Below are 27,316 nucleotides of genomic sequence, written 5' to 3'. Positions count from 1 at the left end.
AGGCCGCCCGCGCTCCCTCGAGACCTTGTGGCCCGCCGGCGGGGGTGTCGGGGAAACCCGCCAGTCACCGCTTTGCAGGTCGGGAGCGCGGGGCTGTGGAAAGAGCAGGGAGGACCGCCTCGTCGAGGACGGACACAAGGCCTATGGCCTCAGCGCCGCCGGAAGGAAGCTGGAGGGTGGGAGGACTAGAAGCAACTAGAGGAAGGGATTAGAAGAGAAGGCAGTCTCCCTTATCACCTCCTTGAAGGCAACGCAATAGCCTAGCGCCGCTTCGCGCCGCACAGCCTGACGGGAGCCTCAGCCTGCGGGCATGGGCTGCGCCCTCGGCGCGTCCCTGGCCCCGCCCCCTCCCCGCGCGGGGCACGCCGGGAGAGCCGAGTTTACCCCCTCCCCCCGGTCAACGGGAGAGAAGAAGAGGCATTTCCGGCGTCAAGACTGGTCTTTGCGGAAGGGGTGGGGTTTCCTCGATCCCGCCCCTCACGCCCGGGGGAGGCCGGGCCGAGAGTGACAGTCCTCGACCCACGGTAAGGCCCGCCCCTGCGCCGGAAGGAAGAAGAGTGGGGGGAGGGGGGTGTCGCGCTGGCCGCGGGAGCGGGGTCACGTGACGCAGCTGCGGGAGGGGAGAAGGGGGCGGGGCCCCGGGCGGAGGGGCGGGGCGAGTCCTCCCTGCCTTTCGGTCACGCGCGGCAGGAAGTGGTGTGCGAGGCGGAGTATTCACGATGGGGACCACCCTGGACATTAAGATTAAAAGAGCGAACAAGGTTTATCACGCTGGGGTAAGTGGGGGAGTGGGCGGGCCTACAGGTTCTGTCGTCTCCTCGGGTCTGGCACACTTTGGAGTTTTCCTGGGCGGGTGCGTCCGGGTCAGGTGGGAGCAGCCAGGTGCATCCTCCGCTAGGTGCGTCCCCCGCCAGGTGCGTCTCGCCTGCGCGGCTGGCTGCTCTGCAGCGGCGTCCGCCGGGGTTGCCGCCGCGGTTGGGGGGCGTGCAGGGCGCCTGGCCCCTTGGACATCCAGCCTGGCCGGGGGCTTGAACTGTGACTTAGCACTGCGGTCCGAGGAGCTCAACCACCAGACGCTCCGTTTCTCGCTTGTAAGAGGAATGCAAAGGTCTAGGGCCAGAAAGACAGATGTAACCTTGGAAGTAGAAATACACTCTGTAGGCGGTACAGAAGTTACTCGTTTCTCTGGTTTTGGGGACTGAAGGAATTGCATGTTAAAATGCAAATTAAAAAAAAAAAAAACCTTAACGATGCCATAAACAAGTTTTGTGCCATAGCCTCTTAATCTCCTCGGGCGCCAGTTTCCTTATTTGCCAAAGGAGAATGCAAGGTTTTTCTCCCTCTAACTCGGGCAATCTCAACCCTTACTGTAACTAAATCAGAATCTATTGCCCTGGGAATATGCGCTGACCGGGGTTTCATACCTAGAGACCCCTGTGATTCTGGCCCCTGTGCAGCCGGGTTGAAATCGCAGCCAACACTGTGAGTATGTGGAATAAAATTGAGAGGAGTGGTTGGTCACGTGAATGCAGCGAGGGCTCAAAAGGGATGCTTAAAGCCTTTGGGGGCAAGACCATTGAGGAAACTAAATGTTTACACAGATGCAAGACAATTTGATTATCTCCAGATTATTAATTACAGAGGGAAAAAGCTACGTTTATAGTGCAGGAATCGGACAGTCCCTGTCCTAACCAGGACCTGCGGTGATACCACCTTACCACCGTAGTTGACACGTTCTGGCGCAATAAAAGAGGATTTTGGTAGGGAGCACTGAAGGAAGATACGACTTAGCTATGTGGTGTTCCTGCCGAAAATGCCTAACTTTTCTTAGTTCATAGGGAAACAGGCATATTCACAATTGAGAAACATTCTGTGCATTTATTGGCCTGGATTCTTCAGATATGTCAGTGTCATTAAAAGGACAGGACATTTTTATTTTTTAAGATTCAAGAGATGACAGGGATCTAACAACCAAATATACCTAATTTTTGATAAATTTGAATATGGGCTATATGTTAAATAAGAGCTTTAAATTCCCCCAGTCTGATGTTCATATTTTGGTTATGTGGGCGACTCCTCTACATGCTGAAGTATTTAGGAGTGAAGTGTAATAACTAAATTTTAAATGACCTGGTCATAAATGGGTGTGTGTGTGTGTGCGTGTGTGCATGTGGGGAGAAAGAAAGCAACAGTGCCGACATACTAACAGTTGCTGACTCTGCTTGAAAGCCTTATGGGTCTAATTTGATGTCTTAAAAAAGCTTTATTGCGTTCTAATACCATAAAATTTACTCTTTTCAAGTGTATAATTCAGTGGTTTTAATATACTCAAGAGCTGTGCAACCATCACACCCGTCTAGTCTTAGAACATTTTTATCCCCCCTCCCCAGAAGAAACCCTGCACCCAGAATCCTTCATTCCTCATTCCCTCTCCCTCTTAGACCCAGGCAATCACAGACCTGTTTTCTGTCTCAGTGGATTTGCCTGATTAGGACATGGTCGTGTATATAGGATTATACAATCTGTGGTCTTTTGTGACTGACTGCTTTCCCTTATGCGTGAACTCTTAACACATTATGCTGCTGTAGCCGATATCGGTTCCTCATTTGTTTCCATGGCTCAGTGGTATTCTGTTGTGTGGATACATCACATTTTATTTATCCATTCATCTGTTGATGGACATTTGGGTGGTTCTCACTTTTTGACTATTATGATTAATGCTGCTTTGAACAGCATTAATCTAATACAGGTTTTTGTGTGAACATATGTTCCATTTCTCTTGGATATATACCTTGGAGTGGATTTGCTGGGTAATATGCTAAACAGTGTCAGACTTTATATTTTTGGGCTCCAGAATCACTGCAGATGGTGACTGCAGTCATGAAATTAAAAGACGCTTACTCCTTAGAAGAAAAGTTATGACCAACCTAGATAGCATATTCAAAAGCAGAGACATTACTTTGCCGACTAAGGTCCCTCTAGTCAAGGCTATGGTTTTTCCAGTAGTCATGTATGGATGCGAGAGTTGGACTGTGAAGAAGGCTGAATGCTGAAGAATTGATGCTTTTGAACTGTGGTGTTGGAGAAGACTCTTGAGAGTCCCTTGGACCGCAAGGAGATCCAACCAGTCCATTCTAGAGGAGATCAGCCCTGGGTGTTCTTTGGAAGGAATGATGCTGAAGCTGAAACTCCAGTACTTTGGCCACCTCATGCGCAGAGTTGACTCATTGGAAAAGACTGATGCTGGGAGGAATTGGAGGCAGGAGGAGAAGGGGACGACAGATGATGAGATGGCTGGATGGCGTCACTGACTCGATGGACGTGAGTCTGAGTGAACTCTGGGAGTTGGTGATGGACAGGGAGACCTGGCGTGCTGCGATTCATGGGGTTGCAAAGAGTCGGACATGACTGAGCGACTGAACTGAACTGAATGCTAACTTTGGCTCAGTGGTAAAGGACCCACCCATCAGTGCAAGAGATGTGGGTTCAGTCCCTGGGTCAGGAAGACCCCTGGGGAAGGAAATGACAACCCACTCCAGACTTCTTGCCTGGAAAATCTCATGGACAGGGGAGCTTGGTGGGCTACAGTTCATGGGGTCCCAAAGGGTTGGGCGTGACTTAGTGACTCAACAGTGCTAACTTTATATTAGTATTTAAAGGCCTTCCAAACAGTTTTCTGAAGCACCTGCATAGTTTTACTTTCTTACTGTTAGTGTGTGAGGGTTTCAGTTTTCTCGGTACTTTGTATTTTCTTAACTTTTCTGTATCTTGGAAAATACCAAAAGTAAAAATTGGGAAGACTTCCCTGGTGGTCCAGCTGTTAAGACTTTGTGCTTCCACTGCAGGAGTTAAAGATTCAATCCCTGGTCAGGGAACTAAGATCCCGCATGCTGTACAGTGCAGTCAAAAGGTAAAAAAAAAAGAGAATTTAAAAAAGGGGGGGAGGCAGGGACAGGCAATGTGTACATTTAGTTTTAGTGCTTATTATTTTCCTTCAAAAGATGACACATTTTATTCCGAGATGTTACAGCAGCTGGGATGTTTTCTGTTTTAAGGTATGGTAGAAGTAGTTCCGTTCAGTCGCTCAGTCGTGTCCGACTCTTTTCGACCCCATGGGCTGCAGCACGCCAGGCCTCCCTGTCCATCACCGGCTCCTGGAGTTCACTCAGACTCATGTCCATGGCATCGGTGATGCCATCCAGCCATCTCTTCCTCTGTCGTCCCCTTCTCCTCTCCCCTTCAGTCTTGGCATCAGGGTCTTTTCCCAGGAGTCAGTTCTTTGTATCAGGTGGCCAAAGTACTGGAGTTTCAGCTTCAGGATCAGTCCTTCCTATAGATGATGTATGCATTACTAATACCAGACGTCAAAAACCAAGAGATGCTGTGAAACGGAAATTCCTCAGAACGTGGGCTCCTGAGTCTGTTTATGTGCTTTTCAGGCTCTTAGTTATTATGGAAGCATGTGAGAACGGTTTTGGTTCTGTGGACACCGAGAGGCTAAGTTATACTGGGGTTTTAAAATTGTCATTTAGGTGGTTTTCCTCGAAAAGGATGCTCATTCAAGATGGTAGTGCTTGTCCCCCCCCCCCCCCCCGCCACCCCAAATCACAATTGAATCATTTTTTTTAAAATATATAAACACAGGATTTTACAAAAGGCTGGGAAGTGAAAAGTCGGGTTCCTCCTCTTTCCGACCCTTTTTCTGTCCTTGGAGGGATCTGTTGACTCTGCGTGTGTTCTTGTGCCAGACAATTTCTGTGAGCAGTAGTGGCCCGTGTACGCAGACTCGCACGCAGATGCAAAACTTCATCTTTTTGCTGAACCGTGTAGCCTGGATGTGCACCCCTTTCCATATCATCACATCATCATCAGTTCATTCTTTCTAGACTGTTAAAGCAGATTTATTCAACCCGTGTCTGTGGATCTCCTGATAGAAGTAAGCATACCCTCACCTGTGCTCCAGGGGTGCGTCTCTGTGTAAGGGAGCGCAGAGGGAGGTGTAGTTGTTTGAGGGGGGGTGGGGGCAGGGCCCTTCTGGAGCTTCATTGAGGTGGCGAGGCTCCAACCTGGTGTTGAAAGCTAAGTGCTGGGCCGGGGTCTCCCTCTGCCCCCCCACCCCCTCAGCCCTATCTGTTTCCAGCAGAAGAAACAGACAATAGAAGCAAAGAGAGCAGGATCTGGGAGACACTGGCAAAGCCATCCAAGTCCACAAACTGGCTTCTCTTATTCTTATTTCCCCACCTTTTACAGCTGCTCACCCTCATCTCATTTGTCAGTGAGTTTTTAAAGAGACTTTGCTACCTGTCTTTCCGGAATATTTTTCTTTTCCTTGGGTTTATTCCCCTCTTCTCATGTTTATTGTTTGTTCGTTCGTTTTCATATTTTAACTTCATAAATCGGCTGTTCGACTTTCTAAATTGTAGCCCTTTTAAAAAAAGAAGGCTTTTTCTTCCTAAGTGCAACTTCTCCAGGTCTTAATTCTCATCTGGAGGATGAGTCTGAGCCTACTCAGAGACTTTTGTTGTGAGAATTAAATGAGATAATGTTTGAAGATATTTACTATAGCTTCAGACCCAAGTGGAGTGAAAGTTGCTCAGCCATGTCCGACTCTTTGCAACCTCATAGACTATACAGTCCATTGAATTCTCCAGACCAGGATACTGAAATGGGTAGCCTTTTGCTTCTCCAGAGGATCTTCCCAACCCAGGAACTGAACCCAGGCCTCCTGCTTTGCAGGCGAATTCTTTACCAGCTGAGCTGTGAGGGAGGGGTCAAATGCTAGGTGGTGGTAGCGCCACACTTTTCCATGACTTCAGTCACTGATGTAAATCTCGTTGTTCGTGCACCTCACACATGGCGTGGCGCATGCTCATCAGATACGGCAGTGACTGCTGGATGCGTCCCCACTGCAAACTGGCTGTGACTTTGGCATCCCTGTGTACTTCTTTGCTCAGTGAGGTAGGTGTGTTCTTGAACCAAAAGTTTGACTCAAATGCATTGTACATTACACTGTATTTTCAGTGTACTAGAGGAGCTTATTGGTTCAAAGAACCCTGCAGTAAATATTTTTGTAATGTAAATATGGTTCGTTTGTTTTTATAAATTCGGAATGTCTTACATTCTGAAATCCTGGCCCACATACTCATGAAAATGACACTGTTCAATATTATGGTTGTGAAAACATCAGTGGGAGGTTTACTGCCCAGCGTAGCCAGGCTGCGGTGATGAGGAATTTGTGCACAGTGGGCTGATTACTGTTACTACAAGAATATCAAGGTTTGCATTGTGTCTTACTGGCTTTCATGTAATTTCTTGTTTTTTAAGAAAAAGATTAAAAGAGGAAAAATCATTATTATGCCAGTTCATAATTTTGAAGAAAAATTGCAAAGCTAGGATGTTGTGTAAAAAGCCTCAGTATTCTGCTGGATTCTTGATACATTAATGGTCAGTTTTAGTGAATGCTGGTGCAGATCCTTGGGTTAGGACTTTGACCTAGGAGGAATCTCAGGATAATTTTGTGGGAGGTATGAACCTTTTAAGGAACGCAGTTATCCAAACCTTAAGTGAGTCTTTTTTCTCACTAATTATCTAATACTCCCAAAAAGGCTTGTCTTCTCAATCATTTCCCAACACTTACATGATGCATGAGAAGTATTTTCAGTTACCCAAGGCTGTTTGAACCCTGGGACACGGTGAAAGTGTTCATTAGTGGCCCGTTTGGTGTTTGTTGCAGCAAATTTTGTCCTGGCCCAAGGATTACTGATCAAGTTCCCTAACTTCAGATTATATTACAAAGCTCCGGAACAGTGTGGTACCGGCCCAAAAACAGAACTACAAATGAATGGACAGGATAGAACGCCCAGAAATAAACCCATGCACATATGGTTAATTAATCTATGACAAAGAAGGCAAGAATATTCAGTGTAGAAAACACAGTCTCTTTGATAAGTGGTGCTGGGAAAACTGGACTGCTACATGTAAAAGAATGAAATTAGAACATTCTCTAATATGATACACAAAAATAAACTCGAAATGGATTAAATACCTCAATGTTAGACTGGATACTGTAAAACTCCTAGAGGAAAACATGGGCAGAACACTTCTTGACATAAATCTCTACAGTATGTTTTTGGATCTATCTCCTAGAGTAATGGAAATAAAAATAAACAAATGGGACCTAATTAAACTTATAAGCTTTTGCACAGCAAAGAAAACCATTTAAAAAAAAAAAAAAAAACCCTACAGAATGGGAGAAGATATTTGCAAATGATGTGAATAACAAGAGATTCATCTCTAAAATATACTAAAGTCTCATAGAGCTCAGTATCAAAAAACAACCCAACCAGAGAATGGGCAGAAGATCTAAATAGACATTTCTCCAAAGAAGACATACAGAGGGTAAAAAAGCACGTGAAAAGACGGTCAGCATTGCTAATTATTAGAAAAATGTGAATCAGAACTACAATGAGATTCCATCTCACACTGATCAGAATGGCCATCCTCAAAAAGTCTACAAGTAGCACACCTGGAGAAGATGTGGAGCGAAGGGAGCCCTCCTACACCATGGCTGGGAATGTAAGCTGGTGCAGCCATGATGGAGAACAGCATGGAGGGTCCTCAGAAACTAAAGATAGAGCGATTCTATGATCGAGTGTTCCCACTCCTGACCGTATATCCAGAGAAAACCATAACTGATTGGCAGGCAGATTCTTTACCACTGAGCCACCAGGTAAGCCTTTTTTTTTTTTGCTTTGAAAAAAAAATAGTTTTTTCCAACATGTTTTCTCATTGATTGTTGTTGTGTACGTGTTGCCTTCTTGATTTTTGTATATTAATTTTCTACCCCACTATCTTCCTTCTTAAAATTCTCTTCATGTTGATCAGTTCAGTTCAGTCACTCATTTGTGTCCGTTTCTTTGCGACCCCGTGGACTGCAGCACGCCTGGCCTCCCTGTCCATCACCAACTCCTGGAGTATACTCAAACTCATGTCCATTGAGTCGGTGATGCCATCCAACCATCTCATCCTCTGTCGTCCCCTTCAGTCTTACTCAGCATCAGGGTTTTTTCCGGTGAGTCAGTTTTTCACATTAGGTGGCCAAAGTATTGGAGTTTCAGCTTCAGCATCAGTCCTTCCAATCAATATTCAGGACTGATTTCGTTAGGAAATCCGAACCGGTTGGATCTCCCTGCACTCCAGGGGACTCTCAAGAGTCTTCTCCAACACCACAATTCAGAAGGATCAAGTCTTCAGCACTCAGCTTTCTTTATAGTCCAACTCTTACATCCATACATGACTACTGGAGAAACGATAGCTTTGACTAGACAGACCTTTGTTGGAAAAGTAATGTCTCTGCTTTTTAATATGCTGCCTAGGTTGGTCATAACTTTTCTTCCAAGGAGCAAGCGTCTTTTAATTTCATGGCTGCAGTCACCATCTGCAGTGACTTTGGAGCCCCCAAAAATAAAGTCTGTCGCTGTTTCCATTGTTTCCCCATCCATTTGCCATGAAATGATGGGACCGAATGCCATGATCTTCGTTTTCTGAATGTTGAGCTTTAAGCCAACTTTCTCACTCTCCTCTTTAACTTTCAAGAGGTTCTTTTAGTCCTTCTTCGTTTTCTGCCATAAGGGTTGGTGTCATCTGCATATCTCAGGTTATTGATATTTCCCCCAGCAATCTTGATTCTGTTTGTGCTTCTTACAGCCCAGCGTTTCTCATGATGTACTCTGCGTAGAAGTTAAATAAGCAGAGTGACAATATACAGCTTTGACGTACTCCTTTCCCAATTTGGAACCAGTCTGTTGTTCCATGTCCAGTTCAAACTGTTGCTTCTTAACCTGCATCCAGATTTCTCAGGAGGCAGGTCAGGTGTGTGTGGATTTTGTCTTACTTTAGTGTTGTTGTATTTGCTTAACTTTTTTAAACAGAAACTCTTCTTCTGTGTTTTGGAGTAGTTTAATATTGGTTTTTTCTGTACTTACACATTTGGGAATGATCTGTGAAGCTCTCTAGGCCTGGTGCTTTGTGGGCGTGAGGGACTCGTGTGTCACTTTTTCTAATTTTTCTAACTTGTTTGTTTAGCTTTCCCATCTCCTTTGGAGTTAGTTTGGATAAATTATATTTTCCTAGAAAAATAAATCACTTTATTGACTTTTCAAATTTACTTATATGCAGTTGAACAATGTGTTCTTTTATTATTATTTTAATTACTACTGTGTCTTTGATATTTGTTATTTCTTGATTAGTTATTTGCTTTGCTATTTTTTTCCCTGAAGAAAGACCTATAAGACCTATTGGCCTCATTTGCAGGCTCATTTGTTCAGTTTTTGTGACTGTACCATGGGCTTCCCTGGTGACTCAGACAGTGAAGAATCCACCTGCAGTGCAGGAGACCCGGGTTCAGTCAGGAAGATCCCCTAGAGAAGGGCATGGCTACCCACCCCAGGATTCTGGCCTGGAGAATCTCCTGGACGGAGGGATCTGGTGGGCTACAGTCTATGGGGTCGCAAAGAGTCGGACATGACTAAGCAACTGACACACACACATTTTCTTAATTTGTATTCTCTCTACTGTCATTTCTTAGTTGAAATTAAGAATGACAAGAGAGTGGTAGCATTTTTAGTCTGTTTATTTCCCAGGTACTTCACCGCTTTTTCCTTCTTCTGCCATAGGGATTAAGGAAGGAAACCGTTCCGTTGATATTGTGCTTATACTGTGGCATTCAGTAGTCAGCTCAGATTCTGTTCCCATGAGATTAGCTGAAAATGTTACAATTAAATAGAAGCGGAACCAAGTGCTAATGTGTTGTTTAATTGATAAAGTTTGTGAAACTGTATTGTCCGGTTTCAATTCTGGGACACTATACTTTTACATATATTTTAAAAAATATACTAGTGGATTTAAATGATGAAAAATTAGGTTTTTATTTCATTCTATTGTACAAAAGTTAATAGAACTAATTTTAATTAAAAATTTAAAAGTTAAATTAGTATTTCAGAAGAGTTTTCATGCAAATTTGCTTATGAGCTTCTTAACGTTAAGAACAAAATGTGTTCTACATCTTGAATTCTGCTTAAAATGGAGCTGATACTGTTTGTTTTAATTTAGACTTTGGGGCTTTGGGGTGGGGAGCAGTAAATAAAACCAAAATACTTAGAATATTTATGAGACATAGAGGGCTTCCCTGTGGCTCATCTGGTAAAGAATCCGCCTGCAATGCGGGAGACCTAGGTTCAATCCCTGGGTTGGGAAGATCCCCTGGAGAAGGGAACAGCTACTTATTCAAGTATTCTGGCCTGGAGAATTCCATGGAGTGTATAGCCCATGAGGTTGCAAAGAGTTAGACATGACTGAGCCACTCAGCTCACTTCACTTCAAGATACATAGAATATCCCCTGCTCCCCTAATTGCACACAATGTGAAAACTCAGTGAATGTTTTTTCACCCAATGACTATAGGAAATAAAAGGTAAACAGATTTAAATGCCAGTAGAACAGATTTTTTTTTAATACTTAGATCTGTGGGGTCATTTTTAATTTTTGCATTTTTTTTCCTTTTCTGCCATCATGTCACCATGTGACATGAAGGTCATTTCAGAAAGGTGTTGTTTTGTATTTGCTGTGGATTCTCTTCGGTTCAGTTCAGTTCGGTCGCTCAGTCGTGTCCGACTCTTGGCGACCCCATGGACTGCAGCACGCCAGGCTGATGGACAAGGAGTCCATCACCAACTCCCGGAGTCTACCCAAACTCGTGTCCATCGAGTTGGTGATGCCATCCTACCATCTCATCCTCTGTCGTCCCCTTCTCCTGCCTTCAATCTTTCCCAGCATCAGGGTCTTTTCCAATGAGTTAACTCTTTACATCAGGTGGCCAAAGTATTGGAGCTTCAGCTTCAGTCCTTCTGATGAATATTCAGGACTGATCTCCTTTAGGATGGACTGGTTGGATCTCCTTGCAGTCCAAGGGACTCTCCAGAGTCTTCTCCAGCACCCCATTGCTCCCTGCTGCACACAAACCCCCATCGCAGGTGGAGACTGTCACGTCCGCGGTGACAGGCAGGAGTGAGGTTAATGTGTGTGTTCTCTGACTTCAGTGTCTGCGGAGAAGTGAATGGTGGTCTGGCGCGGAGTCCTCGTGCTGGACCGTGCACCAGCTTGTGAAGCAGGATGGTGGGGCGGGGGCGGGGACGGAGACGGAGGGTGCTGAAGGGTGGCCGCCAGGCTCGCTGGGCAGAGGACATGCTGTTGAGCCGCTCATGCCTTTGCCAGTGTGTCGTCATCTTAGCGTCACTGAGAAAGAAGGTAAAGGAGGGTCTTCCCTGTGTCACCCTTCTGAGGGGGTCGTCATACACGCTCCTGTGCCTGGCGGCTCTGAATCTGCCATCCCCCCAGGCCCTGCTCTTTGCCCCTTTGAAACCGGACCTGTGTTGGGATTCTCCAGTGGGAACCTGTGTCCAGCAGGTGGTGGGGGGATGAGATTGCACCCCCTTGGACCCTCCCCAGGGCCGGGCCTTCCCCACCATGCCATCCAGGCATCTCTGTGACAAGTGCCCACTGAGCGTCTTCATCTTGGACCACGTTGATGGTTCCAGAGGCCAACTTTGCTAGTGAACCAGGCGGATGAAAGAACCGTGCTAACGTGTCGGGTGGCTGTCTCCCCTCCCCAGGAAATGCTCTCCGGGGTGGTGGTCATATCTGGGAAGGACTCGGTCCAGCACCAGGGCCTCTCCCTGACGGTGGAAGGAACCGTGAACCTGCAGCTCAGTGCCAAGAGCGTGGGAGTGTTCGAAGCCTTCTATAATTCCGTTAAGGTAAGAATGCCTGACTTGCACGTCTGTAGCTCCTTTTCCAAATGTTGGGGGTTGGTGTGCACGTGGTGTCTTAGCTTCATCGTTGTTGTTTGCTAGGAGTGGTGGCAGGCATGCTTTTACGACTGAGTAATCAGACTGAAAAAACACATGCAGATATTTTGGTTCTGAATCTATGCTGTTATCAAAAGTCTGCTTGTGTTTATTCTCATCAGACAGGGTTAGGGGGACTTGAGGGGGATACCTTCAGCCCTTACAGAGCCCAGAGCCCTCTGGGAAGTTGTGCCTGGGCCTTCTCACCTCTCACCTTCCTAAAGCAAAACTGTTATTATAACTCTTATTTTAGTCCAGCTGCGTCCAGGTAAAACGCTGGTGAAACCCTTCTTTCCTGTCGCTTGTGGTTCTGTGTTCTAGGATGTAAACTTTCTGTTGTATGTAGAGTTTCCTTTTCCTGAAGGGCAGATTTAACTCTTTTAAGTTCTGAGGAGGAAGAGTTAAGGGGAAAGAAGGGTTCACAAAGAGCATGCAGATTTCAGGGCCTGTCCACACGTCCCCACAGCTTTCTTTTCTTTTCCTCCGTCAGCACTTGAGGGACTCACTTCCAGAGTTGTGGGGGGGGGTGCGGATCTCCCAGGAGATGATTTACTAGCCACAGGCATGTGACAAGGAGCGCGGACTGATGGACCGACTTGCACGTGCCCTTGCAGCCCATCCAGGTCATCAACAGTACCATCGAAATGGTGAAGCCAGGAAAATTTCCCGGCGGCAAAACAGAAATTCCTTTCGAGTTTCCACTGCACGTGAAGAGTAACAAAGTTCTGTACGAGACGTACCATGGCGTGTTCGTCAACATCCAGGTGCGTGTCCTGACTTCTCTTGTGCATGACAGCTTGCTCTTTGTGTCACTGAAAGTTCGTAAATAAATGGGCCCAAGAACTTAACGCTGTAGGCATTGCTAAGCCCCTCCTGTGTTCTGTACTGATTTCTCATCTTGCCCTGCAGAACATAGTGTGTGTATGTAAATACGACCATTATCCTTGATGGAGACCCTGGAGAGCCCACAGCGTAGCTTCTCCTGAGGAGTCCCACCGTTTCTCTGGGGCCCTGTGCAGGCCACGCCGACGCTGTCGGGGGTGCTTTATTGTTGGAAATAGATAGGCCCTCACGCCTCTCTGGTGCCCGCACTGACTTGTCTGTTTCGAACGTATAAATATCTCTTTGTTTCATACCCAAAGGCTACCGCTCTGACATAGGCCTGTATTCTTTATTGAAGAGCCCGTGTAAATGAGTGGGGGGGAAGGTGGATTTATGACTTCCTGTCCACCTCTGCCGGTTCAGGATGTCTGTCACAGTCCCCATTGTTGTCTCAGGCGCAGTTTGGAGTCATGACTCAGAGCGAGAGAAAAAGAGCCTTTCCTTTATTCAGTGGAAAGAAAGGTACTTTTGTGATATCAGCCTTGCAGCCGGTCCCTCGCCGGATGAGACAAAAGCATTTTGTCTCACGTGTGTGCAAGAGGGCTGGCAGTTAGGAAATTTTTTTGATTTATTAAGTTTTAGCTGAAATTTGGTCCTGGTAGAGATGATTCCCCTGCTGTAAAATGCAGCGCTTTAAAAATAAAAATCCTCCAAACACTCGTGAGAGTTTAACCCATGGTTTGTGTGCATGTGGGTTTTATGAATGGCTTGAAAGGTTGGTCAAAAAGAAACATGTAGTGTGATGTAATATGTTGCAGTAAATATCTTTCTGTACAAAAACTTTTCTAGTCCTTTCTTGTCAGTGCACCTGTTTCAGCAGTAAATACTCTGAGGGCTTCGGGCCGCTCATAAGAAGGGACAGTAAAGTGCCTGGACTCAAAAGGATCCACTTGCATAGACACACCGCTGGTGTAGAGACCCAAGTCCTCTGACCTGCTTTCAAGATGCAGAATATTTTTACCATGAAAGAAAGTGAATGAAAAGTGCTTTTTTTTTTTTGGCAAGACTGAAAATCTCTCAGTTCAGTTCAGTTCAGTCGCTCAGTCATGTCTGACTCTTTGCAACCCCATGAACCACAGCACACCAGGCCTCCCTGTCCATCACCAACTCCCAGAGTCCACCCAAACCCATGACCATTGTGTCAGTGATGCCGTCCAGCCATCTCATCCTCTGTTGTCCCCTTCACCTCCTTCCCCCAGTCCCTCCCAGCATCGGGGTCTTTTCCAGTGAGTCAGCTCTTCACATCAGGTGGTCAAAGTATTGGAGTTTCAGCTTCATCAGGCCTTCTAGTGAACCCCCAGGACTGATCTCCTTTAGGATGGACTGGTTGGGTCTCCTTGCAGAAAATCTCTCAAACATCGCATTTTCAAAATTACTTTTTTTTCTCTTGTCAGAATCGCCATCAACCTGGTTTACCCACACAGCTCTTCCTTGATGCTGTCTATTTACTAATAGAAGCATACATTCATTAGAAACAATAGAATAACATCCAATTTTCTGTGGTCATACTTCTTACTTGTCACTTTCTTTTCCTGTGGTTAGCATTCTTGTTAAAAGATTCATTTGTTTAACATAAAGTTGGAAGTCTCACCCTTTTCCGCATAGTGCCTGGAAGGGCATCAGATGAAAATACAAAAACTTGGGGGTCCTGTGCAGCTGTGTGTGAGCTGGAAACCAGTTCAAATGCAGAAGGAGAGTTAGCATGTGGTTAATTCTTTAGTAAATAATCACCCTGACCTTGGTTTATTTAGATCATTAGATTTTACCACTTTGAGGGTCAACCTCAGAATGTTGTAACATGGAATTCTGCACCTCCCCAAATATCTCATAAATTTCTGAAACCATAGAGATGTCCTCTCAACCTCATATTTATAAGAGCTGGTCACTCTTTTGCTTATCACCTAGATTCAACATTTATTAGAATTTTGCCACCTTTGTTTCATCTGTATTCTGAATCATTTCAAAGTTAGTTACAGAATCTTGACACTTCATCTTAAAATCATCAGGAGATAGGGACGTTCTTTCTACATAACGCCAATTAACGTTTTCACACCTCTCAGTAGGAACAGAAATTCTCCAGTGTCATCTAATTCCCAGTTCTTAACTCAGATTCGTCATTGCTTCTTTTGAGAAGCGTGCGTCTTGGGAGACACCAGGATTGCGACTTCCTGGTCTCGTTCTCATTCATCCGTGCACTCATTCAGTCTCTGGACAGGCCTTCTAGCCTCTTGGTTGGACAGTGGGCAGGTGCCACCCGGAGGGGCAGCGACCACCGTGGCCCCACAGGGCATGGCCGTCTCAGTGCCAGGACTCATCACACTTTCTGTGAAGATTCCCGGGTGTGTCACTTGGGAGAGAAGGTGTTCTTGTTGAGCCTTAACAACAGTCTTTCTCGAATCATACCGGTGCAGAGACACTTTTCATTTATTGTTGGAATTGCGTTGTGGTACCGTATTGTGGGGCTTCCCTGGTGGCTCAGAGGTTAAAGCGTCTGCCTGCAATGTGGGAGACCTGGGTTCGATCCCTGGGTTGGGAAGATCCCCTGGAGAAGGAAATGGCAAGCCACTCCGGTATTCTTGCCTGGAGAATCCCATGGACGGAGGAGCCTGGTGGGTTGCAGTCCATGGGGTCGCAAAGAGTCGGACACGACTGAGCGACTTCACTTCACTGTAATGTAAAAATAGTAAAAAGCCTGACAACATAAAGGATTTAAAATGTAGCCAGTAGTAGGTTGCCAGCTCGCAGGGCCTGGCTTGCTCGCAGGGCCTGGCTTCCTCGTCACTTCTTAGGCGGAGGGTTCCATCATATTTGCTCTGATTCTCCTAAGCCACGTTTGCATCCATCTCTCATCCTCATTTGTAGATGGAGCATAGAGGAAGCTGTCAGTCTTGCCAGTCGTCTTCTGTACAACCACTTTTTCCTTGAAAAGTTGTTTAAATCACAGGGTAGTTTTATTTTTGTTCTACTCTTGTGGCCCTACTAGTGGGGTTTTATATTGTTAACACAAAGTACAGTGGTACCCACACTTCTACTGAAATGGTTTATTCAGCAGTAAATGATCGAGATGCCTGTCCTCCTTGTTTATGGTGAAAATATCCCTTCTAGGAGTCTGCTTTAAATCTGCTGGCCTGTGTCTTCTTTCCTCATTCCCCTCCATGGTGTGTTTACTGTCAGTCAGAAGAGATCGCATCTTGGGGCTTGCCTGGCAGTGCAGTGGTTAAGGCTACACACTTCCAGTACAGGGGGCTTGGCTTCCTCCCTGGTCAGGGAATGAAGGTCCCACATGGCACACAGCATGGCCAAAGAAGAAATCGACTCCTACACCTCCTCTGGAGCCCTGCTCATGTCTGACCCTCCTTAACCTCCTGTAGGTCTTGCCATGTAGATCACTCATTAATAATTGGGAAAGATCCAGATGGAGTGAAAAGATCCAGGGCTTTGCAGCAGACAGACCCAGGCTTGAGTTACCGTATTGCATAAAGATTTGGAGTGTGGGTGTCTGCCGCAGGCAGGTGTAAACTCAGATCCCACCTCTGTGAACCAGATGGCCTTTATGACCTCTCCTCCTGGGGGTTGATGAGGTCTCTTTGTGAAGTACTTACTCAGCCTAGTTCCCAGCACCCAGAACGTGGCGAGTGAATAATCACTGAATGATTAAACAAATGAATTCATGGTGACTATCTGTATATTATGTCAACCGTCCTTACCTTTGTATTGTCAGAATTAATCAAGAAAGTGCCATAAAAGAATTTAGTCAAAATCGTTCAGTCATGTCTGACTCTTTGTGAGTCCATGGACTGTAGCCCTGCCAGTGTGAGTCCATGGACTGTAGCCCTGCCAGGCTCCTCTGTCTGTGGGATTCTCCACGCAAGAATACTGGAGTGGGTAGCCATTCCCTTCTCCAGGGGATCTTCCTAACTCAGGGATCGAACCCAGGTTTCCGTGCAATTCCTAAAACACACTGGTGTTTTCCTGTTTTCTCCATCTTTCTGCCCTCTCCCACTCATCACCAGCTGCCTTATATTACCAATTACTGCTTTGACACTTAAAAAAAACCTTTAGTGACCCAGTTGGTACCCATTATTCACACTCTTTCATTTACAAATTATAGAAATCTCGCTCAAACTGGCTTAGCCAAAACAGGGACATTGGATCCTGGAACTCACGATTCCAGGGGACTGTCTAGGCTGGGAGAGGGGACACCGGTCAGCCCCCAGCTCGGCGTTCTTAGTGGCAGAGAACATTCTCCTGGCTTGGCCACCCCTGCAGAAAAGATTCTTCCCCTGGTCTAGCAGCGGTTCTGGCTCTGGTCACTTCCAAACCAGCGTGGGCTGGGGGAAGCCAGCCCTCCCAAACCCCTGAGGCTGAAAATGAGGAAGGGTCGTTCCCATTGGGAAAAGAATCAGGGAGACCAGGCAGGCCCAACAAAATACTGCCCATAGCGTGTGGGCTGTACAGGAAGGACGATTACACAGATACACGTGCGTGTGTCTCACATGCAAACGGAACAGACGCGTGTGTAGTGCAGTCCTTGCTGAGCTAGTCCGGCTGGGGAGGCCAGACCGAAATCTCAATAGAGAATATGTGTGTGTTTTTGCCCCTGGGAAATCCACGGACAGAGGAGCTACAGTCCTTGGTTGGCAAAAGAGTGGGACACGACTTAGCAACTAACAGTAGCAACATATGTATATATGTGTGTGTGTGTGTGTATATATATATATATATGATTGTGATTATACACACACACATATAAAGGCCCTTGTAGACAACGGTGTTCTTTTCTATTTCTTTTCTAAAGTTTCATCTCCCAGGAGAACCTTAATACATAGTAAGTACCTTAAGTACATAGTTCTTCTTTAACCTGGACAGGTCGGTCATAATAGTCGTAACTTCTTGACTCACGACACATACGGTTCCAGTTCTACAAATTATTTGTAATGTTTTTCCCGAGATGATTAAAACACTAGCTTGCTTTATTAAACGTACGCGATTTTTGTTTGTTTGTTTAAGACAGTAATGTGCCATAGAGTTTTGTTAGCAGTCTCTCGCTGCCATGGACAGGATGGGAAGGGACAGTCTCGAGTCAGGCCGACTTTCCAGCCTGGCGCCCAGCTCTGTGGCGGGCTCCCTGTCGCAAGGCACAGGGCCTGTCTTGCGGAAGGTACGGGGCGTCTGCCTCGTTGGCTGTGAGTCTCAATGCCCCAGGGTTTGCAGCTCTGCTGCTATGATTTCTCATCCTTTCTATAAAGTCGCTGCTGTTTCACCCAGAGCCGTGACGTGCCAGCCCTGACTCGTCATCTCACCAGGTCCTCACTAAAGTCGCATTGGTGTCCCCATCTTCCAGAGCAGGAAGCTGAAGCTCAGAGAGGCCGTGTTCCCTGTCCGGGCTCACACAGGGAGGCTGATGCGCAGCTCTGCCTCACGGGTCTTTCCCCGTGTGACAGGTGGGGTTCCGTGAGACTCTGCACCCGTCCCAGGGGTCCAGCTATAGGATGGCCCTGGGCACGGGCTGAGGTGTCTATTACAGAAATACTTTTCATTTTGAGCGTTAACTCCCCCGGGTCTGTAGACTAATTTTGTATGGCGTGTTAATGGGGCGGAACCTTGTCTGTGTGTGATTCTGTGATGAGAGCAGACCCTCTCAAGAACGTCTTCTCTGCCTTTCTCTGCAGTACACCCTGCGCTGTGACATGCGGCGGTCCCTGCTGGCCAAGGACTTGACCAAGACCTGCGAGTTCATCGTCCACTCCACCGTAAGCCGCCCTCAGGGGCCCTGGGCTTGGTAGCAGGACTCTCCCGCGGGGCCTGGGGCTGCACCCGCTTAGCAGCAGCGAGTTAGCTGCATATGCTCCGTGGCTGCTGCACAGGGCCCCGGGACTCGTCAGAGACGGGGGAGCATGATTCTCCCGGCCTGGCCAGCAGCAGGGTAGCAGCGTGCATGCCATCCCCTGGGCCAGACCCGCCGGGCGATGCCCCTAGCCCACGGGGTGCTGTGCCTGAGGTGTCTCCTTCGAGGCCGCTTCCGCTAACATCTGGCAGAAACGTGCCCGGCTGCGGGATAGGAAGGCCAGGGCCCTGCGTTCTTGGCCCATGAGGCAGGAACACGCTGGGGTGCTGGGGAGGGGGCAGGGAGAGCCTTTTCAGACACCTTCTGCCAGGACTCTACAGTGACAGAGTGTCCTTAAGCGGTCCTTTCACGTGCTAACTGGGGGGGCTAGGTCCCCTCCCCCCAGGGGACATGTCGGGGCTGGCACTCATGCCCACAGCCCTGGTGTCCCTGTGTCTCAGTTCTCCAGGCCTTTGGGGCAGGGCCTCTGGACCCTGTTATGAAATGTCCACGGCTGCCTTAGTGATGACTGAGAGAAGATGTGGGAGCCTGTGCGCATAAGATCGGTGAAATCACTGATGCCCTTGCATCAGTTTTGTGACTTTTTTAGGATTTTCAATTGTGTGTAGTTTCCCTCTCTAAATTTTCAGTAGATGTTTCTTTCAGTGCTATGGTTTTTAAAAAAAAATATGAAAATATTTCTCATTTTTGGAAGTCACTTCATTTAGAAACAGATGTTTTCCTTCTGTCCAATCAAGGGTTTTCAAATGGAAGCTAAAAAAATTTTCTTCTTCATGTAGATTACTCCCTTAAAAAAAAAACCACATGCCATTTCATGTCTTAAATAAAAAGAGCCTCCACCTTTGTGAAGAATAAGCCCAAATTCAGCCCCTTGCCTGGGGCTGGGCGCCCGGTGACCACACAGGCTGGTGGCGGTGGCAGAGCCACCTGGGGCTTCCTCCCTGCTCCTGGGGGTCACCCACAGTTAGCCCCGAGGGATCATGGTCTCTGTGAATAATTTCACTAGAAGCCAAACTACGCCATGACCCACAGTTGACAAGTTAAATATTCCTTTCTGTGCTGTGAGGAAAAATATATTCACAAAAGAATATGTTCATGAAGCTATTAGTAAAAAGAGTAGCTTCAAGAACACTATTTCCGAGAGTAAGCTTTTGGTGAGTAAAGTGGGCAAGCTGGTCAGGGGCCTTTCTCCTCCACGGCTCCCCCGACATCGGGGCCTCAGTGGCCTTTGGGCCCCAACCTGAGTAAAAGGCACTGGGCAGGCCCCAGGAAGCCTGGCTGCGTTGATGGATTCTGTGCCTATGTGATGGAGGTGGTCATTGTTAACAAATTTCCGTAACGCTGATAATTCATCTGTTGCCTTACAGTGTGATTCTTCCTGGTAGGAGGTTAGTTGTACAGCTGAGTGGCTAACAGCTCCAGCTGTGGAACCAGGGTGCCTGGGTTTGACTGTCTGTTCTGCTCTGGACTTGAGTGACCAGGTGAGCCATCTGTGCCTCACTGACCTCACCTGCGCAGTGGGTCCAGGGCCACAACGGCACTGCACGGGCCCGTCACAGAGACACTTCAGTGTACAATCTTATTCTCGGAGACAGCTTCAAATAAACGTCTCCCAGCAATACCGCCCTGCTTTTAAATTCTGGACCTGCAAGGGACCTTAGAGACAAAGAAGCCGGGCCCCCCATTTTCCAGATGCGGAAACTTGTCGGGGATGAAGACATTGGACAGACACAGCCTTATTTCCTGGTAGAACTATGTTTTAGAACCCAGGCACCCTGCCTCTTAGCACCAAGGTCTCCCGTTCTTGTGCTGCCTTGCATTTCCGGAAACGAGGAAAAACAAGTTGGAGCTGTGGGACTCTCTGCTGACTTCAGTTCTTCCCCGTTTTAGCCTCAGAAGGGGAAATGGACTCCGAGCCCTGTGGACTTCACGATCACACCTGACACCTTACAGAACGTCAAAGAGGTAACGTGCTCTGTACACGCGGCACCAGGGCGACTTTCCTTCCTTCCATCCTTCTCATCGTCTTGGCTGTGCTGGGACTCACTGCCCCATGCAGGCGTTCTCTAGTTGCGTCCCCCCGCCCCCCGCCATTGCAGCACCCAGACTTCTCGCTGCAGTGGCTTCTTGCGGTGCGCAGCCTGTGCAGGCTTCATAGTTGCAGCACGCGGGCTCCGTAGTTGTCAGGTACTGACTGGGTTTCAAAGACTCAGTAGGAAAAAAGAGAATTTAAAGCATCATGTATGATTGTAATATACTGATTACATGTGGAAGAGACAGTATTTTCAATATACTGAAGAATTTCGCCTGTTTCCTCTTTTTTTAAAGTGGCTAGTAGAAAATTTTAAATTGCACATTCGCTTCTTCACACTTGTGGCTCACCTCATGTTTCTGTTGGACGGTGTGTTCTAAACTCTGAATTGACTTCAGTAACTGGGACCTCGCCGTAGGAAGGCGTGCTAGGCAGTGTCTCTAGCTCCTCAGACCTGTTCTTCCCACCACACCATCACTCACCCACGGCCATATTCCTCTGTCCAAAGAGAAAAGGTCCATAGGCGTGTAGTCCAGCATGGAAGAAAGGTTGTTCACTTCAGAAATAAAGTAAATCTCTCCTTGGCTTTTCAAAATTGCGTAGTTGGGAACACTTTTAAATTGATTATCTTTTTTTTTTTTTTCTTGGTGACAGGTAGTCCTTAAACACTCTTGTCAACTTCCTCAGACGTTTTTTAAAATGTTACTTATTTATGGCTGTGCTGGGTCTTCACTGCTTTGCGAGGGCTTTCTCAAGCTACAGCAAGTAGGGGCCGCTCTTGCAGTGTGCAGGCTCCTCCTTGCAGCGGCTTCTCTTGTTGCCGAGCGCAGGCTCTAGGGCGCGGGCCCAGTAGTCCTGGCACCCTGGCTTAGTTGCTCCACGACATGTGGAATCCTACTGGACCAGGGATTGAACCCGTGTCCCCTGTGTTAACAGGCGGATTCTTACCCACTGACCACCGGGGAAGGTCCCTCGGACATTCTTATGTCATGGCACTTGGTCAGATGGAGTTGTGCAGACCTAAGGCAGGCAGGCAGGCTGCTTTGGCGAGAGAGCTGGTCTTTGTCAGGCGCCTTAGGTCTATAGATAAGTCGTTGAATCATTCCGTCTGTTACTCAGACTATTGTAAGTGCTGCTGTCCATTTTTGTCAGTTTTGTCAGCCAGGCTCCCAGTGAGTTTTGTGTAAATTTCCAGACTGTGTTCAGTTCTTCTTTGTACCAGAGTGGCTCAAGCCTTTTCCCCCGGCACCTCCCATTCCTGACGTGTCTGGTTTTGTCTCGTTTCAGAGGGCCTTGCTCCCCAAATTTCTCATCAGAGGACATCTCAACTCTACCAGCTGTGTGATCACACAGCCACTGACGGGAGAGCTGGTGGTGGAGAGCTCAGAGGCCGCCATCAAAAGCATCGAGCTGCAGCTGGTGCGCGTGGAGACGTGCGGTAAGGCTCCCCGACCCTCTGCTGCCACTGGCCCACAGCCACGAGCTCGCCTCTCATCTCCAGGGTCCTGCAGAGCCAGCGGGACAGCAGGGGACTCTCCTGTTGATGCACCTTCTCTCAGAGTCCCTGGCTGCTGCCTCAGCCTGAATGGACGTGCGCTGTGTCCTGACCCCACGATGCCCTCTCCCTGCTCCAGGCTGTGCAGAAGGCTACGCCCGTGATGCCACAGAGATTCAGAACATTCAGATCGCCGATGGGGACGTGTGTCGGGGGCTCTCCATCCCCATCTACATGGTCTTCCCCCGGCTGTTCACCTGCCCAACGCTGGAGACCACCAACTTCAAAGTGGGTACGTGCGCGCCCTTGGGGTGCCCCTGGGAGGGGATGGATCTGCTGGTCTGCTGATCTCGGGTGCAGCGTGGAGCACCCAGTCCTTTGGTTGCTGCACAAAATTGTGTGCAGAGCAGCTGGGTGGCGCCCAGGGTTGAACTTGCTTCATCCCCCGAGAGACAGCGTGGGCTGTTCATGTGATGACGTGCTCTCTGAAGGACACTAACTTGGCCAGGGACCAGCTAGCCAAGCTCGTGGGGAGGTCGGATCGGCCCTCTGATGGGCTGGTATTTGATGGGGACACAAGACCTGTGACAGCCCAGTGAACAGTCATCTTCCCAAGGGCTGTGGCTATGGCAGCTGAGGGGAAGTCGGTGGTTTTCAGTGTTCACACGACACATACTTGGACCACAAGATCTGAGTTGCGTTAAGATGCACTTTTCAGTCCTGCTTTTTCTCCCTTCACCTTGTATTGTGGTTGAATCTGCAGATAGAGAACCGCAGTTGTGGTGGAAGTGGCAAATAAGGGGCAGCCTGTAAATTCCGTGTGGATGTGTGACTGGGTGGGAGCCTCCCTGACCTTGGTTGTTCAAGGGTCAGCTACACCTTTGATTCTTAAGTTAAGGAGGAGGAGCTTATCTGTCAATTTTTCAACTTGGTTTTGCTATGTAAACTTTAAGAAAGGTCCCCAAATTATTCTTTTCTGCTACACTATGCATTAGGCACCTGTACTATCTGCACCTTATTTCTGTCAGACTTTACAAAGCATCCATGTAGCATTTAATGTAGCGCCCATGATTCTTCCATAGAAATAATGCCCTCAGCCCATCAGCAGAGACATTGGTGGTGCTTTTGTCCTTGTGGCTCATGTTTTGTTTGCTTGGGGGCTTGTGCAGTGGCCACCCCTTCAGCTGAGGGGCCCCCGCAGGAAGGAGGTGGCCTGTGGTCATTGAGCGCTGCAGCCTTTCGTTTCCCTGGGGTCACCGTCTCATGGCTGGGAGGTCAGGCTCCGTTCTCAAGGGGGAATAGGGTGAGCCCCGTGTCCTGAGTTAGGCACACGTCTTGGTGTGCTCTTCCACCCTGATGGTGCCCACCTCGGGGGACTTACTGGGCATGGCCAGGCCTACAGCTCTCCCCAGCTGAGCCTGTGGCCCTCCGCACTGGGAGGAAGCCAGCACCAGTCCTGCTATGGGCCTTCTGTGCCTGCCGGGCCTCCTCTCTGTCCCCTCCAGGGAAGACAGCAAGGTCGCGGGAAGATAGGGCAGGATGGGGCTGGGCAGCCCAGAGGGTGTTGCGGCCTGTGACAGCCATCAGAAAGAGGAAGGGAACATGGCAGCCGCTGCGGTACACACTTCTGCCCTGGCCAGTGCCAGGCCAAGGCGACGGCCACACGCGGGGACTCCGGCCACAGGGGGCCCTGGAGGAGCCAGCCCCCAGCCCCTTCCCTGCACGCTGGGGAGGGACCCAGGCTTGTCTCTCTTCGGGGGCTCCCTCCTCAGACACCCCCTTCCCTGTCATCCATGTGCTGACCCTTAGCCCCTAGAGAGTGGGGAGAAAGATTCCTCTGTGTGCTGAAGGTAGCACACAGGGTAGAGGAAGGTTTGAACAGGTGTCATGGACAAATAAACGAGGCTCCAAAGGGACAGCCGGGAGACAGCTTGCCTTCTTTTCTGAGTGCTGTTTCTCGCCTGGCCTGGGGTGCTCCCGGTGGGCTTCGGGCCAGCCCGAAGGGGTCCACTAGTCCACCCAGGACGGTAGGACAGGTTAAAAAGAAAGCCAAAGCGCACCGATGAGCGGATGGGATTCTAGGAGATTCTGTGCAGTAGAGACAAGAGGACGAGATTATTTGAGAATGCGGGACCTTAACAGAGTGTCCCAGGGTGAGAAGACCAACATACTCAGGCAGTCCCGCCCGGGTAGCCACCTACACCGATTTCTCCTGGCAGCTTGGGAGGGTGCGCGTGCAGAGTCCCAAGGCAGGGGCTGCTGCCTCTCTGTCCAGAGCCCCAAGGCAGGGGCTGCTGCCTCTCTGTCCAGAGTTCGGCGGAGCCGGAGCGGGGCTGGCGTTCCCGCCTCTGGGGTCGGTGAGTGTTGAGCCTGTCTGTCCTTTCTCTCCCCCAGAGTTTGAGGTGAACATCGTGGTGCTGCTTCACCCCGACCACCTCATCACCGAGAACTTCCCACTGAAGCTCTGCAGGATGTAGCCAGGAGCAAGGGAGTGCACTGCGAGGGCGGCCCTTGGAAATGCAGTCATTCCCCCGCCACCCACCCCAGGAGCTGAAGCTGGCAGCACGGACCCGCTTTCTTGGTGGTTCTGTATCAGAAAGAGTCTGACCCTCCTTCCGCGTTTCTTTGAGGCCCCTGTCATCAGAGCTTCCCTTGGAAATGCGTCAGGATTTCTTAACGGTCTTGGCCAGATGGCTTCCCAGAGAGCAGGTGGTCTTCTGCCTCCTGACCAGACCTGCTGTTCACGTTCAGAAAATAGTTAACAGAGGCTGAACTTTGCTGGAGAGCGAGGTCAGGGAGGAGGAAACTTCCTGACCCGGAGTGGTGGCGGCCGGGAGTGGTGGAGCGGTGGTGCCCGGGACTCCACTCCGCCCGCCCCGCCCCCAGGCGGTCGCTCATGCCCACGGCTCAGGACGTTGGCCACGCCCACCGAGGATGGCGCAGGGCCGCTCACCCGAAGTGGGTAATGGGTTTTCCTCTCTTTTCTCCCCTGCCATTTTTTCATGATAACATCAAACCTTTTAGGGAACCTGGGGAAGATGTGTCTTGCCTTCAGGGGAGCGAGGGTCTGGTGACCACGGCTGCCGCTGGAGTGTTTCTCTCAGGGCCTGCTGTGACGTGGCCTGCCGCCATCTTCCCAGAGTCCGTTCCAGTGCGCGGTTCTGTGAGGGGGTCAAGCCGCAGGTCCGCCCCGCCTTGGGCTGGGTGCTGAGGGGCAGGACCCCCGGCGCGAAGACACCCCTCCGTGCTGGGTGGGGCCCGGACTCCGAGAGCTTGCGGTCCTGCCTGGAGGACCTGTGGTGGGGGTGGGGTCCGGAGTCGGCCGGAAGCCATTTTCTCCCCCGCCTCCCGTGGGAATTTTCTCAGTGGAAGGTGGGCCTGTGACAACACATTTCTTCCTTCAAGTCCTACCACTGTTTCCGTGGGTCCGCGTGAGTTCACCTCAGAAGTGCACACTGCCTGGCCGCCTGCGGCAGACCCCTGCCTGGCAGGCTCCGGCCGAGGGGGCCCCAGTGGTCCTTCCATTGTCCCAGGCCAGCTCTGGTGACGCTGATGCTGAGGGCAGACAGACTCCACTCGGGCTCTGCTCCACCCTCGGGCTTCACCAGTGCGGATACAACTTACTCATCAAGTCATGTAAAAAGGTGTTCCCAGAAAATAGAATAGCTTATACATCTCCTTTTATGCGTATCCAACCTCAGCAGCCATCTGACGCTGCGTTTAAGCTAGACCAGCAGAAAACACGGAGTCCGCGCTTCTGGGAAGTGTCGCATGTAGAGATTGTTTCTGATGGGGGAAGAAGCTAAATGAGAATTTTTTTGGTTTGTTTTTTTTGCTAAATGAGAATTTGGAGCAAAGGTTGGGGACCTGTATTCCTATGTAATGTCTTAAGTAAGTCGATGTTACAGACGTAAAAGTGATGTTACGATTATTCTCCCTCAGGGAATAACCACCTGAAGAGCTGCCAGCAGCCTGGCCTCCTTTAGCATTTTGTTCAACCTCGAGGGACACCTCACCATCGATTGTTCAGGAAAACTCGGATGTTTGGGTGTCTTGGGCAGTGGTCCCACTACTGACCTGGCTGGAGTCGGGGTGTCCCGTGATCAGGCTTTTCCATTAGAACAGGAGGAAGGGGAGGTGAAGGGAAGAGGCCGTGAACCGTAAATCTAAAACTGCGCTTTTCTTGGAAAAGGCCGGTTTGGCTGGAGGACCTTCTGGCTCTTGGTGCTCCCGCAGAAATGGGAGCCTGGCTCCAGTTCTCAGCCATGTCGTGCGTTCCACAGGAAAGGTGGAGAGGTTAATCAGAAATAAAACGTTTAAAAAAAAAACGTTTCCTGTGGTTCCTTCTGAATGGCTTTAATTGTAGAAGATCTTTTCGGGTAGGCTCTGGTCTTTTTCTTCAATGGTTATTCTGTAAACAGTTGTAATTTTGGTGCGCTAAGGAGAGGCAGCAAGCTAGAGGTCTTCCTGCCCTTTCATCTCCGCTCATCTCCCTAGTGCTGTGTTACTGTTCATTACCAGATAATACTCCATTTTGTAGATACACCACACTTTTATTCACTCATCAGTTAACACATTTGAGGTGTTTTCACTTTTTCATTATTAAAAATTCAGCTGTGAACGTTCATATACAAGCTTTGGTACGAACATACATTTTTATTTCCCTTAGCTATATATCTAGAAGTTCAGGATCATATGATGGCTCTGTGTTTAACCTTTTGGGGAGCCACAAAAACGTTTTCCAAGCATCTGCACCATCTTACATACTCACCAGTGATGTGCAAGGTTCCAACTTCACATACTCGTCACCACCTGTAATTGTCCACCTTTTTTATCAGCCATCCTGGGTGTGAAGTGGTATCTTGTAACTCTGATTTGCATTTTCCTTATAACTGATAATGTTGAACATCTCCTGTGTTCATTGCTGCGTTGTGCTTAGCCGTTCAGTCGTTTCCAACTCTTTGTGACCCCATGGACTGTAGCCTGCCAGGCTCCTCTGTTCATGGGATTCTCCAGGCAAGTATTTTGGAGTGGGTTGCCATGCCTTCCTCCAGGGGATCTTCCCAACACAGGGATCGAGCCCAGGTCTCTCCCACATTGCAGTTGGATTCTTTACTGTCTGAGCCACAAAGGAAGCCGCATCATCTTTGGATCTAT

General features: G+C 48.7%; 1 protein-coding gene across 3 annotated transcripts; it reads left to right on the top strand.

Moving 5' to 3' along the window:
- On the top strand, positions 1-27,316 carry VPS26C (VPS26 endosomal protein sorting factor C). Of its 3 annotated transcripts, none has more exons than XM_015092705.4 (8): positions 1-524; positions 11,669-11,812; positions 12,517-12,666; positions 18,457-18,537; positions 20,523-20,597; positions 21,952-22,102; positions 22,299-22,451; positions 24,554-27,316. In XM_015092705.4, exons 2-8 carry the CDS (start codon positions 11,672-11,674, stop codon positions 24,634-24,636), a joined length of 834 nt encoding a protein of 277 aa, XP_014948191.1. In that variant the 5' UTR covers positions 1-524; positions 11,669-11,671; the 3' UTR covers positions 24,637-27,316. The 3 variants fall into 3 exon arrangements, with proteins under 3 accessions (XP_014948191.1, XP_004003454.1, XP_042094374.1); XM_004003405.5 differs by lacking the exon at positions 1-524 and adding an exon at positions 653-776; XM_042238440.2 differs by lacking the exon at positions 1-524 and adding an exon at positions 913-5,958.

This window comes from Ovis aries, chromosome 1 (genome assembly GCF_016772045.2).
Source record: "Ovis aries strain OAR_USU_Benz2616 breed Rambouillet chromosome 1, ARS-UI_Ramb_v3.0, whole genome shotgun sequence".
In the NCBI taxonomy this organism is placed as follows: Eukaryota; Metazoa; Chordata; class Mammalia; order Artiodactyla; family Bovidae; genus Ovis; species Ovis aries.
This window is presented reverse-complemented; position numbering and strand designations above follow the sequence as displayed.